Source organism: Dermacentor albipictus, chromosome 6 (assembly GCF_038994185.2).
Source record: "Dermacentor albipictus isolate Rhodes 1998 colony chromosome 6, USDA_Dalb.pri_finalv2, whole genome shotgun sequence".
In the NCBI taxonomy this organism is placed as follows: Eukaryota; Metazoa; Arthropoda; class Arachnida; order Ixodida; family Ixodidae; genus Dermacentor; species Dermacentor albipictus.
Window position 1 is genome coordinate 93,088,636 of NC_091826.1, and position 26,733 is coordinate 93,115,368.

The window sequence follows — 26,733 nt, forward strand, 5'->3', positions numbered from 1 at the left end:
AGATGATTTAATATGAGGCACTAGGCACAGTCTAGTAGCACTGGCAGTAGTCCAGCGCTGATCACGCGCACAGCCGACACACGAGCGCCTTCTTCGTCTTCCTATTCACCACATATGCCATGTATGTGAAAGCGAATTGCTTTTGTTTGTAGTGCCTCCCCGTCACCACTTTCAAACGTTTCGCCTCTACCTGCAGTGTTCCAAAAAGGTCAAAATACTAAAAGGACAGAGGTTTGAAATTCATTTTTTTTAGCTGATATCTAGCGCTGGAGGTTTTCACGTGAACTGGAGTTTCTTACCTGGTGGCACAACGTTGGATGAATGCACAAAAAGCCTGCAACAAGCATTTACATGGAGCAATGTAAACATTCCCTCATTTCACAAAGCTTCGTGCGTCAACCTTATGTAATTGCATGTGGCAGAAATTCCATTGGGACTTGTAAAGTTCGGTCCCAGTAAGTTTTACTAAATAATAATACGATCCCGCACCAAGACCGCGCATGGTTGATTAGTTGCAGCATAATATTAAATGTCGCGCCGATCAGTGCAGCTGACGTGACGGGTGCCAGCTACCGTTCAAAATGCGTGCGCCCGAAACCGGTATTGTTGTTCAGGTAATAATGCCGGCGGGTGAGTGAACTCCAGTCAATCCGACCACTGGGATCTATGAGAGTGTCCGTTATCGCACGATTGCCGACGGTCAATCATCGACGATCGCAATCTGCGCTCGCCGTTATTGCTGTGCTTTCAGAGTTGCTTGCTATTGTGGGCAGATGTTGTGGACAGCTAGTTTGAAGCGGCGCTGCCTGGTGCACTCACAAGAAAGGAAGGAAAGATTGTTGATTTTCTATGTTGATTATGTTTCCTATGCCATTTCAAGCATCTGACCCATAATCCAGAATCTGCATGTTATAATATCCGAAAATGGTACCTGTAAGATATGATTGCACTCTTATTGAAAGAAAAACTCGAAATTTTACACGCTGACGACACCTTTTAGAGAACATTTAGAGGAAATCAAAATCTTCTTTAAAGAAAAAAACTGACATGAATGGATCTGTTAGTTCTCTTGAAATAAAGGACGTGTAGCATTTCTTACCGAAAAGAAACTACAAACTGATGGGGAAAATCTGCTTGACGACTTCGTAGCAGTTGCGTTTCGGAACTCAGCATGTTTACCATTCCACGCATGCTAGATTTCCTTCGTTTTAACACTATATATATATACATATATATATATATATATATATATATATATATATATATATATATATATATATATATATATTTATATGGGGAGCGTAATGATCTTAATCATGCGTTAGTCATTCTCCGCTCGCTGACAAGTGTTACGCCTTGGTGCCATCCACAGTGGTCCGTCTCGCTCGGTTATTGTGCAGACAACCGTTTCGATTAATTTTTCCAGCAGGGTATGTGCCACCGGGTAGCTTGACATGCCGCTGCGATTGGTACATCATCGTCACGCCGTACACGTGACTGCATTGCTTCTGCTATGTCATCGTCACGCCATTTTACGTCATCATCTTCTAGGTATCGTCACGTTGCCGTCGTTTCAAACTCGTCCTACGCCATTTTTGTCGTCCCTTTGTCGTCGTCATAACACCTTCGCCTTTTAATCGACTGCATTTCTTCTTTCTCATTTCGTCATAATCGAGCTGTCGACATTCAATCGCAAGTGTGCCCGAGTAGTTGCACCCTCGAAATTGCATTGCACCCTCGAAATACGCTCACTGTCACGCAACCATTATCATTTGCTCGTTTTTGTTGGATCGTGGTCATAGCAGTTTCTCCATTCCGATCATGTATAAATTCACCTAAGGAGTAGGAATTACAGCGGTATAAAAGAATCATTGCGCTAACAACTAGGCATTCACTATGAAATCATATAAATTGTGACCAAGAACGTGTAGTAAGTTAACAATTACGAAGTGCAACGGGACTAATGACAGGAACACTTCTAATACTGGAAAATTTGATGAGAGAAGAAGAAAACACACTGAAAGAGAATCTGTGATAATAACAGTTTTGGCTGCACTTAAAAGCAGCGTGCGCAGCGCAAGAATCATTGTTGTAGCTCCGCTTTAGGAATCGAAGTCAAAATACGAATTAAAAAAAATCAATACCCATGTGAAGGGGACAAAGTACCTACGCTGGATTTCTACTCAATCATTATGACCTTTGTAGCTACTACGTTACTGATTTGCACGTGGGCAAGATAATCTGCAAACCAACTCTCATTAATTTGATTTTTGAATTTGCCAAAAAAGATCCACGTGTATAATTTTATATATTGTATATTATATATTAATAATTGTATAATTTATCTATGCACCCTGCATTTTGCCTCTCGGCTGAGCCGATGTTCCCCCTCGACCGGCTGTTAAGTTATCTTAATGATGTGAACTTTTTGAAGAATATACCTTACCGCTTTTAAACTCACCTTCACTACGCTACACGAAATCATACATAACCATCCTAAATTCTATCAAGAAATGCAAGCGTTATGTTTTTAATTCCTAGCCCTTTACAGCCACGTAGTACGCCATAGGCATTGGGACCCATTATACCCACTGTCGTGTTTATAACATTCTGCCGCACAACTAAACATTGTTGCTGGCGCTCTTTGGCCATTGTAGCCCTTGCGCCATAAAACACTACTTAATAATATTATTAATAATAACAATTTTAATTCTAATTATTTGCGTTTACTAGAGGTATATCTCAGATACAGGCATTTATGTCTTCTATTTATCTCAGTAACAACGCTATTCGAATAATGTGGAGTCTCAGCTCATGTGCGACAAAGGATGGATTGGGATAGCTAATAAAACATATTGATATCTTTTTTGAGTAATGTCATCGGGTATTAAAGTTGTATGGAAAGTTAGGAGGCGGAATCTGCAAAATACATTTGGTAGGCACACCAGAGAGTAACATAGCAAACGTAAAGAGTGGACATTCCCATAGGCGCCTGCGGCCGAATTTGGCTTTCAGCGCACCGAGCGGAAACGGCGAAACGCATCAGCCTGCATGATGTTTGCACCCGCCGCCGAATCTCGGAGGCCCTAATTTCAGTTTCGTTTCTTATTATATTGTTGTTTAGATCGAGTGATTTCATGCAGGCGCTTGTACCGCGTTTGTATGTTGTGACGACGAGCGCGCAAAGGTGTTTCACTTCACGTTAGTTTCACTTAAATTCACATTTGCTGTTTGAGGCTGTAACATAGCCCAACGATCATGCCAACTGTTGAGGAAGTATTACTTTATCGCGTATGATAATGTACGTCTACTAACTCACGCCAAAAGGTGTATCGTAAATAAATGTGCCATGTTCCTTAGTTACAACTGAGCTTGGTGCACTCAAGAACATGAAAAGAGCAGAAAACAATTTGTTACAGCAAGATTGTTAGACGCAGACACACGAAAACGGGACGAAACGGCGAAATGCAAGTAATGCCGGTGTCACACGGTCACTTTCAAAAGCGATCAAGCCCAATCCGATGTGAATTTCTCGGTTGCGATTAGTTGTTTTGGGCAAGCTGCGCGATAGAGCCATAGCAGTCGAGAATTTCTATCCGGGTCGGACTTGATCGCGATCGAAGGTGGTCGCGTGACACCGGTATAACGGAGAATAGTCGGAAATTAATGGCGTGATGGCGATAACTTTGACCAAGCAAAACACATAGAAGACATGTTGCAACAATCCAGACAATGAGAAAAAAAAACTGCACATACACGCCAGCAATAAATTTGCTCAAAATGGGATTGTTTTAGAAGTAAATAAAATATTACGTTTTTTTCTAGTACTTCGGCGAAACAGGGTTAATTATGGTATCAAATTTATGTGAATGATTGCGTGCCGAAATAGAATGGTTGCAAAAATAATTGAGCATGCACGAACATCCTCATCTTGAATGTGTAAGACAATGTGTCCGTCATTACACAGCTTCAATTAGGCACTTTGTGCTGGGAGTCTTCACCTGCAGTCTTCGAAGCCTTGCAACCGTCTTCTGATACTAGGAATTTCGCCCTTGAGTATGCATGATGTCCTTTGGCTGTACATTGTATTTTGAGGAAATGGTGGAGATTGCTGCAACACGTAGAATGACATACAGGAGGTAAGCAATACCGGAGGCTTGAAAGCTTCTGAGTGTACACGCTACGTTCCTTCGTATCAGCAATACTGGAGTCTTCAAAGCTTTATAAGGGTGATGCTGCGTTCCTTCATGTAATGCGTTTTTTTTTTTTTTGGTTAAACAGGCGCTGGTAAATATGCTAAGAAACAAGGAACTTTCTGCGTTAACGACTCCATACACAATCAAAACATGAAAACACGTATCTTGAGCCCAGTGCAGGAAAGCTAAGAAACAAGGAACTTTCTACGTGAACGACTCCATACCCAATCAAAACATGAAAACACGTATCTTGAGCCCAATGCAGAAAAGCTAAGAAACAAGGAACTTTCTACGTGAACGACTCCATACACAATCAAAACATGAAAACACGTATCTTGAGCCCAATACAGAAAAGCTAAGAAGGTTCGAGCGCATATAGCCTGCTACAGAAGTTCAGAGACAGCGCATCCATATATTGCACGTTTACGGCTTTAGAAATAGCTAGATTTCTTCTGCAAAAGTAGAGCACCAAACTTTTTTAACATTCGCTCCGCGTAACATAAAGCTGTCTACCCCGAACGGCATGTGTTCATAGGCTGCATTTCTTAACGAACCATTTTATTCCATTCTCTAACTTCGTCATTGCATCAAACTTGACTCGCTGCTCGGACGCTGCCGCGTGGCTGTTATTGCTAAAATCACGTCTCATTGCTGCCCACAAAAAAAAGAGAATGCGAAATGAAAGTCAGCGTAGCAAATGGGCAGCAGCTTCTCGTGGCTGCAAGGCCACCGTCACTCGTTCATGCGGCTAACTGTTATATAACGAAATGCGAATAGAATAACTCGTTAACGACGAGCAAAAGAAGTTGCTGTTGCCTTAGCATAAAACGGCGACGAAGCAGAGGCTGGCAGAAGAACCCAAACGCGATGCTGAGGTGCATTTTCACAGAAAGAGTCCGGCAGCGCTGTCTAACTAGATTTCGCATGTGTTGGGTCGTGTCCAGTGGTCGTGCCGCCTGTCAAGCCGCTAGCCGTAGCCGAAGCCACAGCCGCACTTTCTTCGTGCGCTCTACAACCCGGTGGAATCGGCGAAGCTCCATAGCTCGGCCGCGAAATGGTTCGAGTGTCCGCTCTTGGCGTTTACTATGTTACTCAAAGGGAACACTTCCAGGTATGAAACGTTCATCGCTATAAACCTTCGGGTTCCCAGTCACAGGCACAGAGCTGCAAGTAATGAGAGGAGCAGGGGATTAATTTTCAAGGCAGGGCTTCTTGAAAGCACAACACACTGAAATTCTAATATAGCGTGCATAAACATGTTATATATCGTAAGAGTGTGTCGGTTTTGCCCATAGCATTGGTTGCTGAGCCTCGGAAGCGATCCTAAAGCATGCTCAGCCCTAGGCTCAATTAGCATGATACGAGAACACCAGTTGAACTTTCCATCGTATATGACACCAGGATTGGGTCCTGGATAGCTTAGCCATTCGTTGTCATCCTTGCCTCTTTCGCTATCTGCTCATCCGCGATCAAACGATTTATATATTTCAATAAACTACCCACGTACCGCTACCAGTCACAAACCTCACATCCAAGCTATTCTAAAATACCATCTTCAATGTTGCGCCTTCTTTATGAAAGGGCAACTCCGGCATTTTTGGTGTCCATGGGTGTTGCATTCCCTGGGTACTTTCCTCTCCACAGACCCGTCAGGTCCTAAAAAAAGAAACAAGCAGGTTTCAGAGCCGCACAGATTTATTGCACAGTAATTTACCCATTTGCTTCGGATCACCTGCTTATGTTATTCCTCGGATGCTGGTCACTTTCTGTTACGATGCAAATGGCGCCATGCACAGAGCATTCTGGGAATTTATAGCCGACAACAGCGTGGTCGAGCCGGCGAACATGAAATAAGGTCTGGCGTGCGAAGTTGCTGTCGCGAGAAATTACGCTCTTTTTGGAAGGGCAACTGATGGGAGGTAGGTGGTGTTGAATTATTGGCTGCGCAAATTTAAGACATCGCCAGCCTGCACAAAGTCTGAGCCAACGTCGATCATGTTAGGTCCATGTTAGGCCAATCACAGTCGTCGACTTGGCGCGTGTATAGTACTGGCGGCTGTGAGCGGCTGACCTGGAGCTACTTAAGCCATTCGAGTGAAGAAAACCAATTTTGTCGTTCCGCCCTGACTATACGGATCTGAAATAAACAAATTTCTTTTCACACAGTGCATACACAAAAAGAGAGAAGCGAAGACACGGCGCACTATCAACATCGGTAGGTTCCCGGTCTCGAAGCTGCCAGTGGCGCTCACCGGTACTTGCCTAATTTATATCTTTGCCGATGGGTGAATCTTTAAATATTTTTGGCTGACTCATTATTTAGCTTCCAAGGTGCACTGTTCGCCTCGTATCGCAAATTTGTAAAAAGCGGAGACCCCTTCAATACAACAGCATGAACAACCTCCTGGTTCAGCTACCAATGGTGTAAGTATATGCATCCGCATTTCCGCGTGAAAAATATTACCACTCTAAATGAACGATCACTCGCGCAATGCAGCAATCGATCTATAACTTATGTAGAACATACATTGTGTGTATCAAAAGAGTACAAGTAATGGTATACGTAGCCAGAATAAGAACATGTCCTACGGTCTCCCGGTCGCTATTGGGGAAGGTGTCCGGACACTCATACCAGCGTGACTCGGACTGATGCGACATAGGTTACGCGTGCAGAATTAGCGTGCTTTACTATGTTCTAACATTACTTGATGTCAGTGCCGTGCTGCCTGCGTAATATATCAACAGAACGATGACCGGTCGATGTACGATGTCTCCGTAACAAAATGCACCGGTAAGCGCTTTGCACACTCAGAGAAGTTCTTCCGGCGAAATAGTGCGCTCCATAAATTGACATACAAATGCGGATAGCCGCGTTCCACAACATCTGATAGGGAGTACGCGAAAGGTTCCCTGAGAAGGGTTCTAACACCGAAGATAGCAAACAGCACGTATTAGATCAATGGTTAGGGCTGTACTAGTATGTTGAAACGGGAGGTCTTGCCATGGGTGTTGCTTGTCGTGGTGTCCGGCCAATTGCGAACGACGACTCATGGCTACTGAATTCGTCGGAATCATAGCTGTAACTGTTTGACAGCTCCGCAGAACTTGTGCCGCATTGTCCCCCTAAGACAATGGGCCAATGGTCAGGCGCTGTCTCAAATCTCCTGAGCGTCTGCTTTTGACTGCTTTCGTTCTCCACGCTGACGTGATCGGCGCGCCTTGTGCGCTTTTCCTGCTGGTGTACCCCTCTTAACCTCACACGAAGATGTTGGCTCGCTGGCTCTGTCATGTTTCGGTTTAGAATTTGCGCTTATTTGCTCATTGGAAATCAGTTTCGAATTTGCGGAACAATTCTACAAAACGCATGACAGGAGCGGTCTCAGGCACCTAAAACATGTCATTACCTCGACATTGTCAAATAATAGCCGGAGTTGCCCTGTAGACGCGCTTTCTGCACATACAGATAACAGACTCTTCTGTCTTCCCACATGGTTTGGAAAAGCTGCCCTATTGCCCGAGATGATCAGACGCAGATGAAATATTTGACGGAAAGTCACAAATGCAGCCAGAGCAACTGCTGGGACTATGAACGATGCCACGTTGCGTTAAGCGGATGTGAGTTGGCTCCAAAGCAATGTGCCGTGGTGAATATGCTATCCAGTCTGCACGACAATCTTCCAAACTTTTTCGTGTGTGCAGTATTCGCCTCTCAGGCTTGTTCACCGTGTGTTTTTTATGTTAATCCTGTTAATCTGATATCTGCTATTCACGTTCTATTCAACTTCTTTGTATCTACGGCGTATCCTAGCAGACCATCCTCAAATACCGCAATGGCTGTCTTCAACGTTAATTTTAAGGTTTCAATCCCCGATGACACAATTTTGTTACCTCGTACATGTTTAGACCACTCTTGAAACGTGGTATGCTGCGACATGTAATGTTATCTCTCGGTTGGACTCGCCGTGCTTCCACAACACGCATATTTCACTTAGCGGTGATTCTTCTTGCATTTTTCGGGAGGCATTATTCTGAGGCACGGCGGTAGAATAATTGCTTTGCTTTAAACCACAGACACATCGCAAAAAAATCAGATGGTCAGTTTCAAAGATCAAGGATAGCCAAATGGTCTTTCTGCTGAAGTATATTGCTGGGAGAGTGGGGCAATTTATTCAAGGGAAGGCAGAAAAGTTGGCATGATCTAGGATGCTGTGGCATCCTATGCTGAAGAGAGCGCAATATAAAGGGAACAAGAAATTGTGATGGACGATAATGAGGAGAGCAAGAAAGGATGCGCGCACCGGGTGTCCTAGCCAATTTTAGCCACAGTTGAAAAATAAGCCGATGCTCTCTGTAACACGACGCGTCCCAATGCATGCTGCTGTCTATTGCATGTAATAAGTGACAATATTTTTTGTACACTGCTGAATTGTATAATCCGCCAAGATTGATTTACCAACTATGGAAGCAACGAAGTTAGGAAAAAGATTCCAATTAGAATGTTGTAGAGCGCTTTCCAAAACTTCTCATTAAACACTTTCCAACTATCCATTGGGTATTAGTGACTGTCTGCTTACTGCAGATGCCCGTGAAATACACTAAAAGAAAGATACCACGTGACATGCCTGCTTGCGCGTCGTGAATGCAGGGCACTCAAACGTCTCTCGTACAAACGAACATAGCATCAGGCAGGATGTGGTACCGCTTAAGAGGAAGCTTTAGCTCGAGCCCAACTCTGACGCGGCCTATTCAAATACATGTAAAATGCAAAAACTCTTTTGCAAGCTAACCACCTCCCGCCAACGATATTAAAGAGATTTGTTGTATTTGAGAGAGAAAGCTACATTCTAGTTAGTTTGGAAGCGCAATGTTGATTTAGAGACTAAATTTTTTGAAAAGGTTTTTCAAAAATTCAGAAGTTTGAAAAAAAATAGATGCACGAAGTTTATATATTATTAGCTCTGAATCAAGAACAGATATCATGGTTCTGTAAACGGCATCGATTAGACCATTCAAAGCGGACAAATTAGATATATCAATTTAAACCTTCCTAATATTTTTTACGTTGTGCACAAGGGTTCTGCAAAAGCGGTATTGCCATATTACAATATATATTTAGATTTACGTCCAACATATCGATTTTGTCCGCGTTAGATGTACTATCAGATGCGATTGACGGAATTGTCACGTCATGTTTCTTTGCTGAGTTACACAGTTGTAAACTTCTAACTTCCTGTTGTGGAAATTTTCAATTTTCGCCCATTTTCGAACATACGAATCGAATATACGAAACCAATCGTCACTAGATAATGACGCTTTATTTCGAATGCATCAAACCTCGCCAAATTTGGTGCACTGGTTGCCGAGAAAAACGAATTCTCCTTTCAAATGTATCTAGATAGGAGCACCCGAGCGACAGCTTCCTCTTAAAAGGTGACAGGGCAGCCACACAGGCGGTGGGGATTGACGTTTGAGCGCGTTTCCCTCGCCGCGGTTCATGATAGCGGGAAGCAGGCGCAGCGGCAGCACACCCGACTAAATGCCAAACGCGCTCACTAGACGCGCTCGTGTCCACAGCTCGCACGGTCGTTCTGTTCTACCGCAGCCAACTCGGATCACGCTCATCATGCCAGAGTTCCCATAGCGCCCCTCCCCCTGTGAAGGCACTGATGGCACTGGCCCGCTGCCAGTCGGTGCAGTAATTTCTGCTTCAAGTTATTTGCCTGAATAAATCGCGAAACACAAACACGCAGAGAGCTTCGCCCTAATTTAGTATTGGGCATTGTTGTATTCCTCGGACACACTTCTTTTTTTCTAATTTCCACTGTAGATAATGTATTTAGATATATGCACAGCGCAAATTTTATTGTATCTTGTCAAGAAAAGGAGGTAGCCAACTCATGATTATTTATAAGTGTATGGATAGCCTGTGCCTAGATAAGAAATATCTTGGTGTATGTTGATCTCACTTCAAATTCCTTTGAGCGCATTTGTGAACTTCAAAAACTCCTGAAGACTTCACTGGCCCTTTCGGCAGAGTATTTCCTCAACGTCGTGTGAAATTCACGTGAATGATGTGTGCGTTATTATTGCTTCCTTTTCTTGTGAGCTAAGCTAACGACTCACGAAAAAAGAAAGTTCTTTTAATAAATTATATTTGTTATCGACGGAAACATCATCACTTGCATGTAAAGGTCGTAAGTATATAACCAGCTCAGTAACCGAAATGAGGTCAAGCCGTAATTACTGGAAATCCGAATCCATAGCAGTCATTCCCAGCAGCGCTTATACACCGACTCACAGTAAAAAAAAATAGGAAAGAAATAGAGAGGCTGCAGTTCAGCCGGAAAGGCGAAGCAGCTTTACCCCAGTGTAAAACAATTCCACGAAGGAAGATTAGGCCACCAATATACCCCAGAGATTCTTGGTCGTGCAGAAGAGTCTTGCTGTGAAATTGAACTGCCCTCTACTTTGAGGTCTTGTAAGTACTAATACAAGACGTTTGATTTAAATTGAGGGAAACTTTATAAACGTGCAAACGCTACGTAGCCAGACAGAACCAAGGTAGTGTTGTTAGCCGTCTCATGGAGATACTCAGATTATCTTTTTTCTGCATTCCCCTAATTAGATTATTATTCCTTTTATTAATCAAATTCATAATTATTACATATGAAAAGTGTCAATGAGAAAATTGCTGAGGAACATCAGAAATTCCCAATACAGTTTGCTGTTGCTGAATCCATGTTGCATAAAATTGCTTTTCCGAGCGTGTAAAAGAAAAGAATCCCGCGAATACATACAAACTCCCTCAAGCGGCCAGACGCGCGACAATTTTGCCATATTCGCGTGCTACTTTCACACCCGGAAAAACACTTCTATTGCGATAGAACACATATGGACACTGCAGGCGCACTTGCGCCATCTCTGTCCGCGACGCCGTGATGTTCCGTATAAGCCCAGGGGCGATAACACCTTCGCCGTGCGTCGTATGCTGTACGTGCGAGTGAAAGCACGCGAGAGAAATCGAATCTAGCGTGCACGAAGGAGGAAAGCGGAGAGCAAGTGCGCCGTCTTCCGTCGCTCAAAAGGTCATGGCGAGATGGGAGAGAGAGGGGGGGTGGCGGTGTTGGTGCACCAGCAGCAACTGCCCAGTTCGCTACTGGGCGGAACGGCAACGGACAATTGAGGCTTCATTTCGCGCTTTAATAATGAGAAAAGCGGTGTGGCAACTCGGAAGAGAGGGGAGGGGCAGGGCAGCTTCAAATCCACAAATAAGTGCGCACTTTGCATGCAAGCATATGCAGATGACTCGTACTATTCTGCGTGCAGTGTACTTGCCGCTCTTGCTTGAAGCGATAGGAAAAAAGAACGTGACTTCGCTCGCGGCTGCTGCCTAAAACTACTTCTTCCACTTCGCTTTGATTTCTTTCCACGAAGCTGTTTTTGAAAGTACGTATACGCTCTTATGAAAATGAAACTGGCCCTTTTTTTAGGCTTCGGTTCGCAGCAACTTTCTTGCGAGAAATTTCGCTGCGCGCGCTCTGTCGATGCGGTGCGCGCAAAGCCGGGATTATTAAACATTTTATGCCTATTACATGTTTCTCACATTTCGTGCGTGGTCAGAGAAGTGCTTCGGTTGCGTTATCAAGGGACTTGTCTTATCAATGTGATCAGTCGCACTTGATGGACGAACACTTAGTGAGAAGTAGAAACGAGACGGAGGAATAGCTGCGAAGCTGCGAAACCTGCTGTTGGTGATACATCCATACAATTGTCAAGGTGATGCGCTGTCTCCTCCCGTTTACGACAAACAAAGTAGTTGTTTTAATCAGCGTATTTGAGAATGCAGTTTTATGATGTGGGTTGAAGTGCACTCACGTGGTAATTTTCAAGCTTCGTAAGGTTTCTTTACCAGTTGGAAAAAAATTGTGTCCAATTAGTACATCGCTGAAGATACCACGGTTAGATGTAATTTTGGAGTGCATACAAATGCCTCATTGACCCTTTCAAAATTACGAAAGTAGTTATTGCGATTTAGACGATAATCATCGATACCTAATTAAACGCTTTCATTTAGGAATCTAGCGCGACCTGAAGGACCTGAATAAAGTTTCCTATACCACGACTCACCATACCTAATTGAATATCAGAACCGAAGGTATTGCTGGCGGCTATTCCTCTTTACCGGAAACAGTAAGGACTAGGTGTTCTTCGAGTAACACAATTGCTGTTTTTTTTTAATCTTTCTGCATCATAGTTGGGGCAGCCTGCAACTCATTTCGGTTACCGTTACCTCAGTAACCGAAATGAGGCGAAGCCCGACTTACTCGTAATCAGCATAAACAACAGTAATGCGCTAACGCTCGTACTCGGACTCACAAGAAAACAGGAAAGAAAAAGGAAGCGGGAGATATGCTGCAGTTTTTCTCGAAAGGCGAAGTACAGGAATACACTTCGCTTGTTATAGAGTACAGGGATAGCGAAGTATAAAAGAATATCATAAAGAAGATTGCACCACCTAGGGAAGCCAGAATATTGATGGTACAAGAGGACTCAGGCTTTGAAATTGAAGTGGATCCTACTACCGGGTCCCGTGCGTAACTCATATGAGGCCGTCACTTGAGTGAGAAATTCGATAAATGCGTTACCTCGACCACTCTGCCACAAACAAGTTATTCGAATCAATTAGAAAACAGATCGCGATCGTCTCGCTATAACCTCGCAAAGTTTTGAAAATGCTTTTATGGTTGGGATGAAGTATCTGCAAAGCATTGTTGGCAAGCACGCTATCTGCTATATAACGTTGATGGCTACAAACTTTGGGAGTCCCAGGCACATACGCAGGGCTTCAGATTCTAAAAGGACCAAGGGTCTAATTTTATACGTAGGGCTTCCTGAACACACGACGCACTGAAATTATATCATACGGGGGCATAAATATATAATATATCATTGTACTGTCTGTGCGTAGCCCATAGCACCAGCTCCTGAGCCTCGGGAGGAATCCTAAAGCATGCGCAGCTTTAGACTCAAATAAATCAATAATAGGGCTTCGAACACTTCGAAATTTGCCAATGGTGGCAGTCAATATCTTCATTTCATTTTACTCGTGCCTTAATGATGTGCTTGTAATTTCGTTAAATGTTTGGGTTGGAGCGGAGGCGGCGTGCTGCGCTTCTGAAGCGTGACTGCGCCAAAAAAAGAAATGTTTAGTCTCACCGAGGAGGTATATTCCGCGGTATTCAGAATGCACCCCGCTTGGAACTGCCGGCGCAGCCATGTCGTCTGCCAAACGAACGCGTCGTGGTCCGACCCCGGTCGCAGAGGGTCCGCGGCCAGGATCTTCGTGTCCGCGTCGCAGATATGAAATGTAAACAGAGAAAGTGCCCATCGACAAGAGCAACAAAAGGATCCGCACCAGAAAACGTGAGGTTTACTTACAAACATGCAGTTCAGGGCGTAGTATCCCTTACGGCACATGAATGCAGCCTTGCGCTCACCCTTGGATGCGACAATGGCTATGAAGGTGCCGTCGATGCAACTGATGACGCCGGAGATTGCACCACGCGGAAGAAAACCCTCCTTCATGGCTGCCTTTTCCTCGGTAGTCTTGGGAACATGGACCCAATTGTCTGGCGCCCCTGCGTTCACAACAGCCTCTGCAACGCGTCGCACGCACTCACTGACCGTCGACAGCGACGCACGAATCGTCTCCTCACTCCCAACAGACTCTTGGAAGCTCCTGGTGGCAAAGAAGCGCAGCGCACACAACACTATCCGCTCCACCGACAGTCCCGTCGCTCGCTTCGCTTTTAGTTCCCCCGCCAGTTGCTCGCACAACAACAGCACCGTTCCCATCGAGAGGAAAAAATGCCGTCGAAAATAATCATCCGGCTTGTAAAGCACGTCGCCTGGCTCTCCGTGTTCACGTCGGCGACGGCGAAGAGCCATGGTCATAGCGATGAGCGCGGCAGCCATTTTTTATTCCTTCGGAAACGAACCTGCCTCTGGCCGTGCCAAAAAATCCATGCCTTATGCTCCACGTTATGAATGTGTCAACGTCACTATGACGTTTCTGGTTTTCGCGGGTTCCTGAAGTCGTGTGATTGACAGACAAAATGGGCGTGGCCCGGTCATTTTCGACCAATGGATGTGCGGTGATGGCGACAACAGACATAAAGAAAGTAATAAAATCCCTACGTAATCGCACCCAAGGTTAACCAAACCTAACCATGCTATTCCTTAGCTTTCGCTACGTATATCCTGGCATAGTCGAGCCACTGCCAATTTTTTCCTTCACAGCCGCGGAAATTTGTCCGAGGGTATAGAAGCGCTTGACACGCGGATGGCGGGAACCTAAAGATGGTAATGCGTTGACAGGGGGAAAAAATCTTCAGTGTTGCTCTATAAATGTCTTGCGTGGCAAGTTTAGATAAGAGACCTTTGGACGTTGCGAAGTAGTTTTCGGAAGTATCCTAGCTGCTCAGGACGCTTAGACAAATACGTATTATTTGTGGAAAACTCATAAATGCTGCCAGAGCAACTCTGGGTATCATGAACGATGGCATGTAGAGTTGAGCGATTGAAAGTTGGCTCCATTACCGCTTCGAATCCCAGGCGTCGTGGATTTGTTTCTATCCCAGCGTATTTTCACGTTCATTTGCCCTTTGACACGGTGCTGTCATAGAGAAAGAAAAAACAGTTAAGAGCGGCCACTCCCATACACCCCCAGCGGCCCAATCGAACCTAGCGCACCTGGCGGTTGATGAGAGCAACTGGCCTGCACTTCCTGTTTCGGTTCCGCTGGCGCGAAATTTGGATTACCCCGCGTAACCGACTTTGGGCTGTCGCGGAAGCTTGTCATTTCAGACCACTTTTCGTCACCCAAATGGCAACGCTTTTATTTGTCGCTTTGATTTAGCGATTCACTCTTTTGTCTAGTTCAATATTTGGTGTTAATTGAGGTAGTGACGCAATTTTTATTTCGATTAAGTTGTAACAGATGGAGATAGAGGTAATCATAATTCACTACGGCTTTATCCATCGCGCTTGTCTTTTGTGTTTTGGTACAAGCGCGCATATGTATCAAAGAGACAGAGTTTCCGCAATGTTTTTATTGCAAGTCAAGATAGGCTTCTTCTGGGTTCTGCCGTTGTCAAAGCACCACGACACACTGCAGTAGCTGCCGTAGCTTGGACCGCCGGACGGCATGGCATCAGCACGGTCTGAAAATGTCAATAAGTGCACGCTTCATTATTTACCAAAAACATATGCACACGTCATAACTGTACCAGGAAACCGCTTTGAATGAAGAGCGAACCGATGCATAATATAAAACCACCGACACATCCTGACCTCTGACCCATATAACCCGGACTTACAAGGATAAATGTTGATACCCCGTACAGCGGTGTTCAAAAGTTCCCAGGCCGCTTTCCCATTTAATCCCATGGAGGGCATCGCGGCCTGTGAAGTTTTGGACACCCCTGTACGTACTCAGTATAAGGAGTACATTGGTAGGCAAAATAGCAGTTCACATAAGCGTGATGAAGATACATTCGAAACGTCCAAATACGAGGCCTTTGTTCAAATGCGCGCCACGCCACGCCTACGCGACAATACGTTGTGCAATGTCTCCGCCACAAAAAAAATGATAAGGAACCGAAAATTACTAGAATGCGCAGTACTTCCCAACACGGCCGCCGCAATAAGTACGTGCAGTAGTCACTGGTGACTTTTCTCCACTGTTACTTTTCTGTATAAACAATCCGCACGGACGCATACACCAGCGTCCGTCCGTGCGCCTTAGATACACACCTCGCTAAAGTACCAAACGCAATAAGCTATGCTCGCTGTTTATGTCACATGCCATTGTTTGGAAGCAATATCGTTAAAATATTCAGGAGCCCTTACTCTATAAAGGAAACGAGCAAGCAAAACTTCGCTACAGCGTGCCTCACGTCCTGCTTTATTTAGGTAGCGCCCGTCCCCGGAACGCCGTTTTCGGACTGAATCAGCGTGGCGTCTTATGTTCTTTCCAGCGTTCGTCAGCCTCTAGAACGGGCCAACGAAAAGACCGTCAACCGTGACGCGATCATTTAAACGCGGTTTAGGAATTCAATTTTCTCGAAACCGGAATTTTCCTGAAATGCGCAATTCATGATATCGACCTTAAGCGTTGTCCAGCAGATCATTTTTAATCCGCCAACACGAACTAGTTCAATGGAACGCCGATACCGCGGTTATCGCAAACAGCGCTGGGCAAGAACGGTTTACCCTCGCAAACCTAGACGCAGCGTCTCGATGGCGTCTGACAAGCTGCGAGTCGCAGTGCAGTGCACAGCCGTGAATCGGTGGAAGGTAATGGCAGCTTCGCGTCGTTTGATTATTTTCACGGAACGCAACCAACAAAGATTATGCCGTTCTCGGTGGAGATAGCAAGGAAGTACAGCTAGTACAGCCCTCTTGCTACGCGTTTCTTGAGGGGGGATGCTTTTCGCAATGTTCGCGTCTCGCCGCCTCATATAGAGCCGCAAACTGCTTTTTTTAGCGAACCTCGTCGCGCTCACAAGTCAATTACTCCAAGCTTCGCTTAAAAACGTGACTCACCTTTCTCACACACAAGAACACCGCCGCAGCCGACGTTCACGAGACGTTCCCGCTGGCACGCCGCTGGTGTCGTTGATTTCTTCTCCATGGACGAATGGTGATTGGTGTTGATGGCAGTACGAATGAAGAACAAAAAGCACGGAAGGTGTTCTCGATAAATTCTGTTCTTATGTATCAGAAACACGCCAAATTTGGGTGTATAATTATTATTTTGTAAAGCGATTGAGCAGAATTCATTACAACATTTTCTTTTTTTGCGCCTGCGTCCCCTGGCGTTTGATGAGAGCATTCGTTCGTTACGTACCCGTGACGTAGTTCCTGAGGCCAGATTTCTCGGAGTGTCCGCTCTTAGTCTTTTTCTTTCTCTATGGTGCTATAAGAAAAGAATATGACAAGAGGGGTTAATCGGCCAAAACTGGCAACAGGAAGTACGTCATGCTATAGTAACAACGCCGACCGCTTGCTGCCGCGAGCATCGAAAAGAAATAGTATATGAAATGACGTTAACAGGGATTGTTTTATTTTTTCATTCTTTCCCGGCAAAAGTAAATATATCTGTGTATAAATAATACTTTGCGGCTCACTTCCGTCGCCTAGCGACAGGCGAATTGCCGAATGACAAGCCAGGTGCATGCGTCATTTGTCAGACACCGCCGAACTGAGAGAGGCCGGCCGCCCATCTGCAGCGTTGGCCTGTTCGGCTTGTTTTTCTATGTTTGAATTTAGCCTGGTTTACGGGGCTCCCTGCAAATACTTGCGTTCCTGCTCAACTTCGGCATGGCACCGCTGCACTATTCGACTACGGCAAGGTGAGCAATCTTTTTCGACAGTCTGCGACGCATTTTAAGCAATTAGGCTTACGGCACCGCACCCACGCTATACTTGTGAGGCAGTTAGCGAAAAACAGCGCGGCCATTGGTGGTGCAGGTAATTTGAAATAATGAATCATCTTCGGCGATGTTTCCGACACTTTCTATGAGCCCCAATACTATTTTAACTAATTTCTGTAATTTTTGAACTCGCTAGTCAGACAAGGTGCTGTGATGCAGTTTTGCATGTACTAAATTTTACTGCGAAAAGTTTTGGCGTTTCCTCTCACCGCCAACATTATTGTGACTAATTTCGTTACCTTTCGGGGCACTTTTAAAGCGCAGTGGGGCTGCCTGGCACTGTGACGCGGTTAGCGAAAAGCAGCTCGGCCGTAGTGCGCAGTTTGGTTTCGCGCTTTAATGGACTAACAAGACAAGTTCATGGCGCTTTCTCTGAAGCCCAACATTGTTGAAAATTATTTTCAATACTTTTTTTGCTACATATGAGGCACGCTCGCCGCGCCTGTCGTGACGCAGCGAAAAGCAGCTCGGCCGTGGTGACAAAGTTAGTTCGACGCGTACAGGGCCGCTTATTTGTAGCGATGCCTTATGCCTTATTCTATGCTATTCTTAGCATCCACCACACACGGCCGCCTGATCCAGTTGATAATGTGGGCAGACCGTCGCTCTGGCCACTGGCCAAGCGCGAAAAGTCTGAAAAAGAATAGAATCGGAAAAGTCATCGCTACAAAATACCGGCCCTGAATCTTTCTGCGACAAGTTCGTGAACATTCGTGTTACCACACAACAATTTAAGCCTGCTTTCGGTACTCACGATTGTGGAAAACGCAACGAGCAACTGTCAATAGTGATAACACGGGATTGTGTTGCTCGTCCCGGCAGAACGCGCAAAAGATAACGCCAAGGAGCTCAAACGCCAGGAACTAGTAACTCGAAAATTCTGTCTTCTAAATGGTGCCCACGCATTTGTCTTGAGTGCGAGTAAAAGGAATTCTGCCAGCGTCCAACATGGTCTGGTTTTGAGCCTGTGTTGTGGCCACCTCTGTGTATTCGTAGCGTACAATCGCGTCGGTTGTAGCCAGGTTCTGGAAAGGTGCAGTAGCCCGTGTATTCGAGCTATTAATGTGCAGGAAATGAAGCCCCTGAAGAGTAGAATGCTTGGAAATAGAATGTTTTCGTGGTGTGTACGGTATTGTTTGGGATGAGTTGGGTATGTTCTACGCCGTCTATGTAAAAGCGAATTGCTTTTGTTTGTGAAGCCCCCCATTCGCCAATTTCACACGCTTCGCCTCTACACGCATTCTTATATGTTAATACCAAAATGACACTTGCTTGTAATTGAATTTTTTCAGCTGATGTCGTCTGGTGGAGCTTCCTACGGGAACTACTGCTGCTTACTTGGTGCCACAACGCTGGATGAATCCAGAAAAAGCCCTCAACAAGCATTGATATAGAATAAACTAAACATTTCCTCGTTTCACAAGGCGTCTTGCGTCCTAATGAAATTGCACGTGGCACAAATTTGATGGAGGCTTGTAAATATCTTTCGCAATCAATTCGAGTTAATAATAAAATGGTTTAGCACGAAGACAGTGCGCGGTTAGCGAAAAGAAAACCGTAGCCGACATTATGCGCACCAGCTAGTATTCAAAACGCGCGCGTCTAAAACCGAAATCGGAAGTGTCGTTCAAGTATTAACGCCGACGGCTTGGCGCGCTGCAGTCAAATGGGCTGCTGGGCTCCATGGGAGTGTCCACTCATGTTGCATTCCTTTCTCTATGACGGTACTGTTGAACTACGCAAAGAAACGAATTTTGCTCCACAATCTGCTCCGTATTTCTAGCAATTCTAGGCTTACGGCGCAGAAACGAGACTTGTGGCGCAGTCAGCGAAGAACAGCTGGGCCGTCCTGGCGCAGTTTGAGTTAGTGGCTCGTTATAGGGGATAACTGCGACGCTTTCCAAGGGCTTTATCATTGTTTTAACTTATTTCGGTAGATTTTGGGGCACGCTCGTAGCACCAGGATTTGTGGCGCAGTTGGCGAAAAGCAGCTCCGCCGTGCCAGGAAGTTTCGCGTGTACTGATTCTTACTGAGACAAATTCGCCGGGCTTTCTCTGACCCCCGACATCATTGCAAATAATTTCGTTAAGTAGTGGCATTCCTTTATGGCGCGCTTGCTACGTCTGACTTCGTGAGCCACATAGCAAAAAGCAGCTCGACCGCGGTGACTAGTTAGTTTGGCATGTACTGAATGTTAGCGGGAAACGTTGGTGGCGCTTTTTACGTCCCCACAACAATATATACCTTGATTCGGTAGTCAAGAGATTGCCGAGAATGATGAGAGCGATTGCCAAGAGTGATAACAGGGGAATGTGTTGCTTGCGCCGGCAGAACGCACAAAAGATAGCGCCGAGGAGCTGACAAACCAGGGACTATTAAGGAAAACATTCGGTCTTTTGGATGACTTAAAATAGGCTTTGCTCGCACAGATTTTTCATGAGACCGGGTACAAGACATTCCGGTTTGTCAAGCATGGTCTGGCTGAGAGCCTGTGTTGTGCACAGATCTGTGTACGTAGCACAACATCGCATCGGCTGATGCCAAAGTGTCTTGGAAAAGCGCAGTCGCCGGTTTACTTGTACATTAAAGTACACGATATAATGGACGGGTATGGGGAATGGTTGGAAATAAGATGTTTTCCTTATATCTTTCTGGTACTTGGGATGAGTCAGGTGTGTTCTACGCCATGTATGTGAAAGCGAATTGCTTTTGTTTGTAATGCCTCCCCGTCACCACTTTCGAACGTTTCGCCTCTACCTGCAGTGTTTCAATAAGGTCAAAATACTAAAAGGACACAGGATTGAAATTCATTTTTTTTAGGTGATATCTAGCGGTGGAGGTTTTCACGGAACTGCAGTTTCTTACCTGGTGGCACGACGCTGGATGAATGCACAAAAAGCCTGGAACAAGCATTTACATGGAGCAAAGAAAACATTTCCTCATTTCACAAAGCTTCCTGCGTCAACCTTATGTAATTGCACGTGCAACAATTCCATTGGGACTTGTAAAGTTCGGTCGCAATAAGTTTTACTAAATAATAAAACGAGTCCGCACCAAGACCGCGCATGGTTGATTACTTGCAGCATAATATTAAATGTCGCGCCGATCAGTGCAGCTGACGTGACGTGGGCCAGCTACCGTTGAAAATGCGTGCGCCCGAAACCGGAATTGTTGTTCAGGTATCAATGCCGGCAGATAAGTGAACTCCAGTCAATTCGACAGCTGGTATCTGTGAGGGTGTCCGTTATCGCACGATCGTCGACAATCAATCATCGACGATCGCAATCTGTGCTCGCCGTTCTTGCTGTGCTTTCAGAGTCACTTGCTTTTGTCGGCAGATGTTTTGGGCAGCTAGATCGAAGCAGCGCTATCTGTTGCATTCACAAGAAAAGAAGAAAAGATTGTTCATTTTCTATGTTGATTATGTTTCCTAAGCCATCTCTGGCATGTGACCCATAATCCAGAATCTGCATGTTATAATATCCGAAAATGGTACATGTAAGATATGATTGCACTCTTATTGAAAGAAAAACTCGAAATTTTACTCGCTGAGAAAATCTCAGAGAAAATTTAGAGAAAATCAAAATCTTCTTTAAGAAAAAAACTGACATGAATGCATCTGTTAGTTCTTTTGACATAAAGGACGTATAATATTTCACACCGAAACGAAACTACAAATTGTTGGGGAAAATCTGCTTGACGACTTCGGAGCAGTTGCGTTTCGGAACACAGCATGTTAACCATTGCACGCATGCTAGATTTCTTTCGTTTTAACACTATATATATATATATATATATATATATATATATATATATATATATATATATATATATATATATATATATATATATATATATATATATATATATATATATATATATATATATAAATGGGGAGCGTAATGATCTTAATCATGCATTAGTCATTCTCCGCTCGTAGACAAGTCTTACGCCTTGGTGCCATCCACAGTGGTTCGTCTCACTCGGTTCTTGTGCAGACAACAGTTTCGATTAATTTTTCCAGCTGGGTATGTGCCACCGGCTAGGCTGACATGCCGCTGGGTTTGTGACATCATCGTCACGCCGTACACGTGACTGTATTGCTTCTGCTATGTCATCGTCACGCCATTTTACGTCATCATCTTCTAGGTATCGTCACGTTGCCGTCGTTTCAAACTCGTCCTACGCCATTTTTGTCGTCCCTTTGTCGTCGTCATAACACCTTCGCCTTTTAATCGACTTCATTTCTTCATTGTCATTTCATCATAATCGAGCTGTCGGCATTCAATCGCAAATGTGCCCGAGTGGTTACATCATCGTCGTCATTGCACCCTCGAAATACGCTCATTGTCACGCAACCGTTAGCATGTGCTCGTTTTTGTTGGATCGTGGTCATGGCAGTTTCTCCATTCTGATCATGTAGAAATACACCCAAAGAGTAGGAATTACAGCGGTATAAAAGAATCATTGCGCTAACAACTAGGCATTCACTTTGAAATAATTTACACTGTGACCAAGAACGTGTACTAAACTAAAAATTATGAAGTGCAACGGGAATAATGACAGGAACACTTTTAATACTGGAAAATTTGATGAGAGAAGAAGAAAACATCCTGAAAGAGAATGTGTGATAATAGGTTTTGGTTGTACTTAAAAGCAGTGCGAGCAGCGCAAGAATCATTGCCCTAGCTCCGCTTTAGGAATCGAAGTCAAATTACGAATTCAAAAAAATCAATACCCATGTGAAGGGGACAAAGTACCTACGCTGGATTTCTACTCAATTATTAAGACCTTTGTAGCTACTACGTTACTGATTTGCACGTGGGCAAGATAATCTACAAACCAACTATCTTTAATTATTTGATTTTTGAATTTGCCTAAAAATATCCACGTGTATAATTTTATATGTTGTGTATTATATATTATTAATTGTATAATTTATCTATGTACCCTGCATTTTTTCCTGTCGGCTGAGCCGATGTTCCCCCTCGACCGGCTGTTAAGTTATCTTAATGATGTGAACTTTTTGAAGAATATACCTTACCGCTTTTAAAGTCACCTTCACTAAGCTACCCGAAGTCATACATAATCATCTTAAATTCTATCAAGAAATGCAAGCGTTATGTTTTTAATTCCTAGGCCTTTACAGCCACCGTAGTACGCCACAGGCATTGGGACCCATTATACCCACTTTCGTGTTTATTTACATTCTGCCGCACAACTAAACATTGTTGCTGGCGCTCTTTGGCCGTTCTAGCCCTTGCGCCATAACACACTAAATAATAATAATAATAATAATAATAATAATAATAATAATAATAATAATAATAATAATAATAATAATAATAATTTTAATTCTAATTAATGGCATTTACTGGAGGTATATCTCAGATACAGGCATTTAAGTCTTCTATTTATCTCAGTAACAACGCTATTCGAATAATGTGGAGTCTCAGCTCATGTGCGACAAAGGATGGATTGGGATAGCTAATAAAACATAATGCTATCTTTTTTTTGAGTAATGTCATCGGGTTTTAAACTTGTATGGAAAGTTAGGAGGCGGAATCTGCAAAATACTTTTGGTAGGCACACCATAGAGTTACATAGTAAACGTAAAGAGCGGACATTCCCATAGGCACCTGCGGCCGAATTTGGCTTTCAGCGCACCTAGCGGAAACGGCGAAACGCATCAGCCTCCATGATGGTCGCGCCCGCCGCCGAATCTCGGAGGCCCTAATTTCAGTTTCGTTTCTTATTATATTCTTGTTTAGATCGAGTGATTTCCTGCAGGCGGTTGTACCGCGTTTGTATGTTGTGACGACGAGCGCGCAAAGGTGTTTCACTTCATGTTAGTTTCATTTCAAATCATATTTGCTGTTTGAGGCTGTAACATAGCCCAACGATCATGCCAACTGTTGAGGAAGTATTACTTTATCGCGTATGACATTGTACGTCTACTAACTCACGCCAAAAGTGTATAGTAAATAAATGTGCCATGTTCGTTAGTTACAACTCAACTTGGTGCACTCAAGAACGCGAAAAGAGCAGAAAACAATTTCTTACAGCAAGATTGTTAGACGCAGACACACGAAAACGGCAAGAAACGGCGAAATGCAAGTAATGCCGGTCTCACACGGTCACTTTCAAAAGCGATCAAGCCCAATCCGATATGAATTTCTCGGTTGCGATTGGTTGTTTTGGGCAAGCTGCGCGATGGAGCCATAGCAGTCGAGAATTTCGATCCGGATCGGACTTGATCGCGATCGAAGGTGGTCGTGTGACACCGGTGTAATGGAGAATAGTCGGAAATTAATGGCATGATGGCAATAACTTTGCGCAAGCAAAACACGTAGAAGACGTGTTGCAACAATCCAGACAATGAGAAAAAAAACTGCATATACACGCCAGCAAATAATTTGCTCAAAATTGGATTGTTTTAGAAGTAACAAAAATATTACGTTTTTTTCTTGCACTTCCGCGAAGCAGGGTTAATTATGGTATCAAAATTATGCGAATGATTGCGCGGCAAAATAGAATGGTTGCAAAAATAATTGAGCACGCACGAACATCCTCATCTTGAATGTGTAAGCCAGTATGTCCGTCATTACAAAGCTACAATTAGGCAGTTTGTGCTGGGAGTCTTCACCTGCTGTCTTCGAAGCCTTGCAATCGTCTTCTGATACTTGGAATTTCGCCCTTGAGTATGCATGATGTCCCTTGGCTGTACAGTGTATTTTGAGGAAATCGTGGAGATTCCTGCAACACGTAGAATGACAGACAGAAGGTAAGCAATACCGGAGGCTTCAAAGCTTCTGAATGTAGACGCTACGTTCCTTCGTATCAGCAATATTGGAGTCTTCAAAACTTTATTAGGGTGATGCTGCGTTCCTTCATGTAATGCGTAATTTTTTGGTTAAATAGGCACTGTTAAAAATGCTAAGAAACAAGGAACTTTCTACGTTAACGACTCCATACACAATCAAAACATGAAAACGCGTATCTTGAGCCCAATGCAGGAAAGCTAAGAACGCTCGAGCGCATATGGCCTGCTACAGATGTTCAGGGACAGCGCATTATTGCTATACTCCAAATATTGCACGTGTACGGCTTTAGACATAGCTACATTTCTTCTGCAAAAGTAGAGCACCAAACTTCTTTAACAGTCGGTGCGCCTAACATACACCTATGCCGAATGGCATGTGCTCATAGGCTGCATTTTTAACGAAATATTTTATTTTATTTTCTGATTTCGTCATTGCATCGAACCTGACTCTCAGCTCGGACGCTGCCGCATGACTGTTATTGCTACAATCACCTCTCATTGCTGCGAACAAAAAAAAAAGAATGCGAAATGATAGTCAGCGTAGCAAATGGGCAGCAGCTTTTCGTGGCTGCAAGGTCACCGTCACTCGTTCATGAGGCCAACTGTGACATAACGAAATGCGAATAGAATAATTCGTTAACGACGAGCAAAAGAACTTGCTGTTGCCTTACCCTAAAACGGCGATGAAGCAGAGGCTGGCAGAAGAACCCAAACGCGATGCTGAGGTGCATTTTTACAGGAAGAGTCCGGCGGTGCTGTCTAACTAGGCTTCGCGTGCGTTGAGTCGTGCCCAGTGGTCATGCCGCCTGTCAAGCCGCTAGCCGCAGCCGAAGCCACAGCCGCACTTTCTTCATGTGCTCTACAACCCAGTGGAATCGGCGAAGCTCCGTAGCTCGGCCGCGAAATGGTTCGAGCGTCCGCTGTTGGCGTTTACTATGTTACTCAATGGGAACACTTCCAGGTATGAAACGTTCATCGCTATAAACCTTCGGGTTCCCGATCACAGACACAGAGCTGCAAGTAATGAGAGGAGCATGGGATTAATTTTCAAGGCAGGGCTTCCTGATAGCACAACACACTGGAATTCTAATATAGGGTGCATAAATATTTTATATATCGTAAGAGTGTGTCGGTTTTGCCCATAGCACCGGTTGCTGAGCCTCGGAAGCAATCCTAAAGCATGCTCAACCCTAGATTCAATTAGCATGATAGGAGAACACCAGTTGAACTTTTCATCGTATATGACACCAGGATCGGGTCCTGGATAGCTTAGCTATTTATTCTCATCCTTGCCTCCTTCGTTATCTGCTCATCCGCGATCAAACCATTTATTTATTTCAATAAACAACCCACGTACCGCTACCAGTCACAAACCTCACATCCGAGATATTCTAAAGTAACATCTTCAATGTTGCGCCTTCTTTATGAAAGGGCAACTCCGGCATTTTTGGTGTCCATGGGTGTCGATTTCCCTGGGTACTTTCCTCTCCACAGACCCGTCAGGTCCTAAAAAAAGAACCAAGCAGGTTTCAGAGCCACACAGATTTATTGCAAAGTAATTTATCTATTTGCTTCGGATCACCTGCTTCTCTTATTCCTCGGATGCTAGTCACTTTCTGTTACGATACAAACGGTCGCATGCGCAGAGCATTCTGGGAATTTACAGCGGACAACAGCGTGGTGGAGCCGGCAAACGTGAAATAAGGTCTGGTGTGGGAAGTTGCTGTCGCGAGAAATTACGCTCTTTGCGGACGGGCAATTGATGGGAGGTAGGTGGTGTTGAATTATTGGCTGCGCGAATTTAAGACATCGCCAGCCTGACACAAAGTCTGAGCCAACGCCGATCACGTTAGGTCCATGTTAGGCCAATCACAGTCGTCGACTTGGCGCGTGCATAGTACTGGCGGCTGTGAGCGGCTGACCTGGAGCTAATTAAGCCTTTCGAGTGAGGAAAACCAATTTTGTCATTCCGCCCTGGCTATACGGATCTGAAATAAACAAATTTATTTTCACACAGTGCATACACAAAAAGAGAGAAGCGAAGACACAGCGCACTATCAACATCAGTAGGTTCCCGGTCTCGAAGCTGCCAGTGGCGCTCACCGGTACTTGCCTAATTTAATTCTTAGCACATGGGTGAATCTTTAAATATTGTTGGCTGACACATTATTTAGCTTCCAAGGTGCACTGTTCGCCTCGTATCGCAAATTTGTAAAA

At 44.4% G+C, this 26,733-nt stretch overlaps 1 protein-coding gene and 1 long non-coding RNA gene across 2 annotated transcripts; both read right to left on the minus strand.

The window, feature by feature from the left end:
- Positions 1-5,768: 5,768 nt before the first annotated feature.
- Positions 5,769-14,051, minus strand: LOC139047073 (putative nuclease HARBI1). Its single transcript, XM_070521024.1, has 2 exons — positions 13,635-14,051; positions 5,769-5,852 (listed from the first exon to the last, which is right to left on the minus strand). Exons 1-2 carry the CDS (start codon positions 14,049-14,051, stop codon positions 5,769-5,771), a joined length of 501 nt encoding a protein of 166 aa, XP_070377125.1.
- Positions 14,052-15,276: 1,225 nt separating this feature from the next.
- On the minus strand, positions 15,277-17,066 carry LOC135907521 (uncharacterized). The gene is made up of 2 exons (XR_010566033.2): positions 16,803-17,066; positions 15,277-15,418 (listed from the first exon to the last, which is right to left on the minus strand). It is a non-coding gene; the product is annotated as an uncharacterized lncRNA (long non-coding RNA).
- Positions 17,067-26,733: the final 9,667 nt, after the last annotated feature.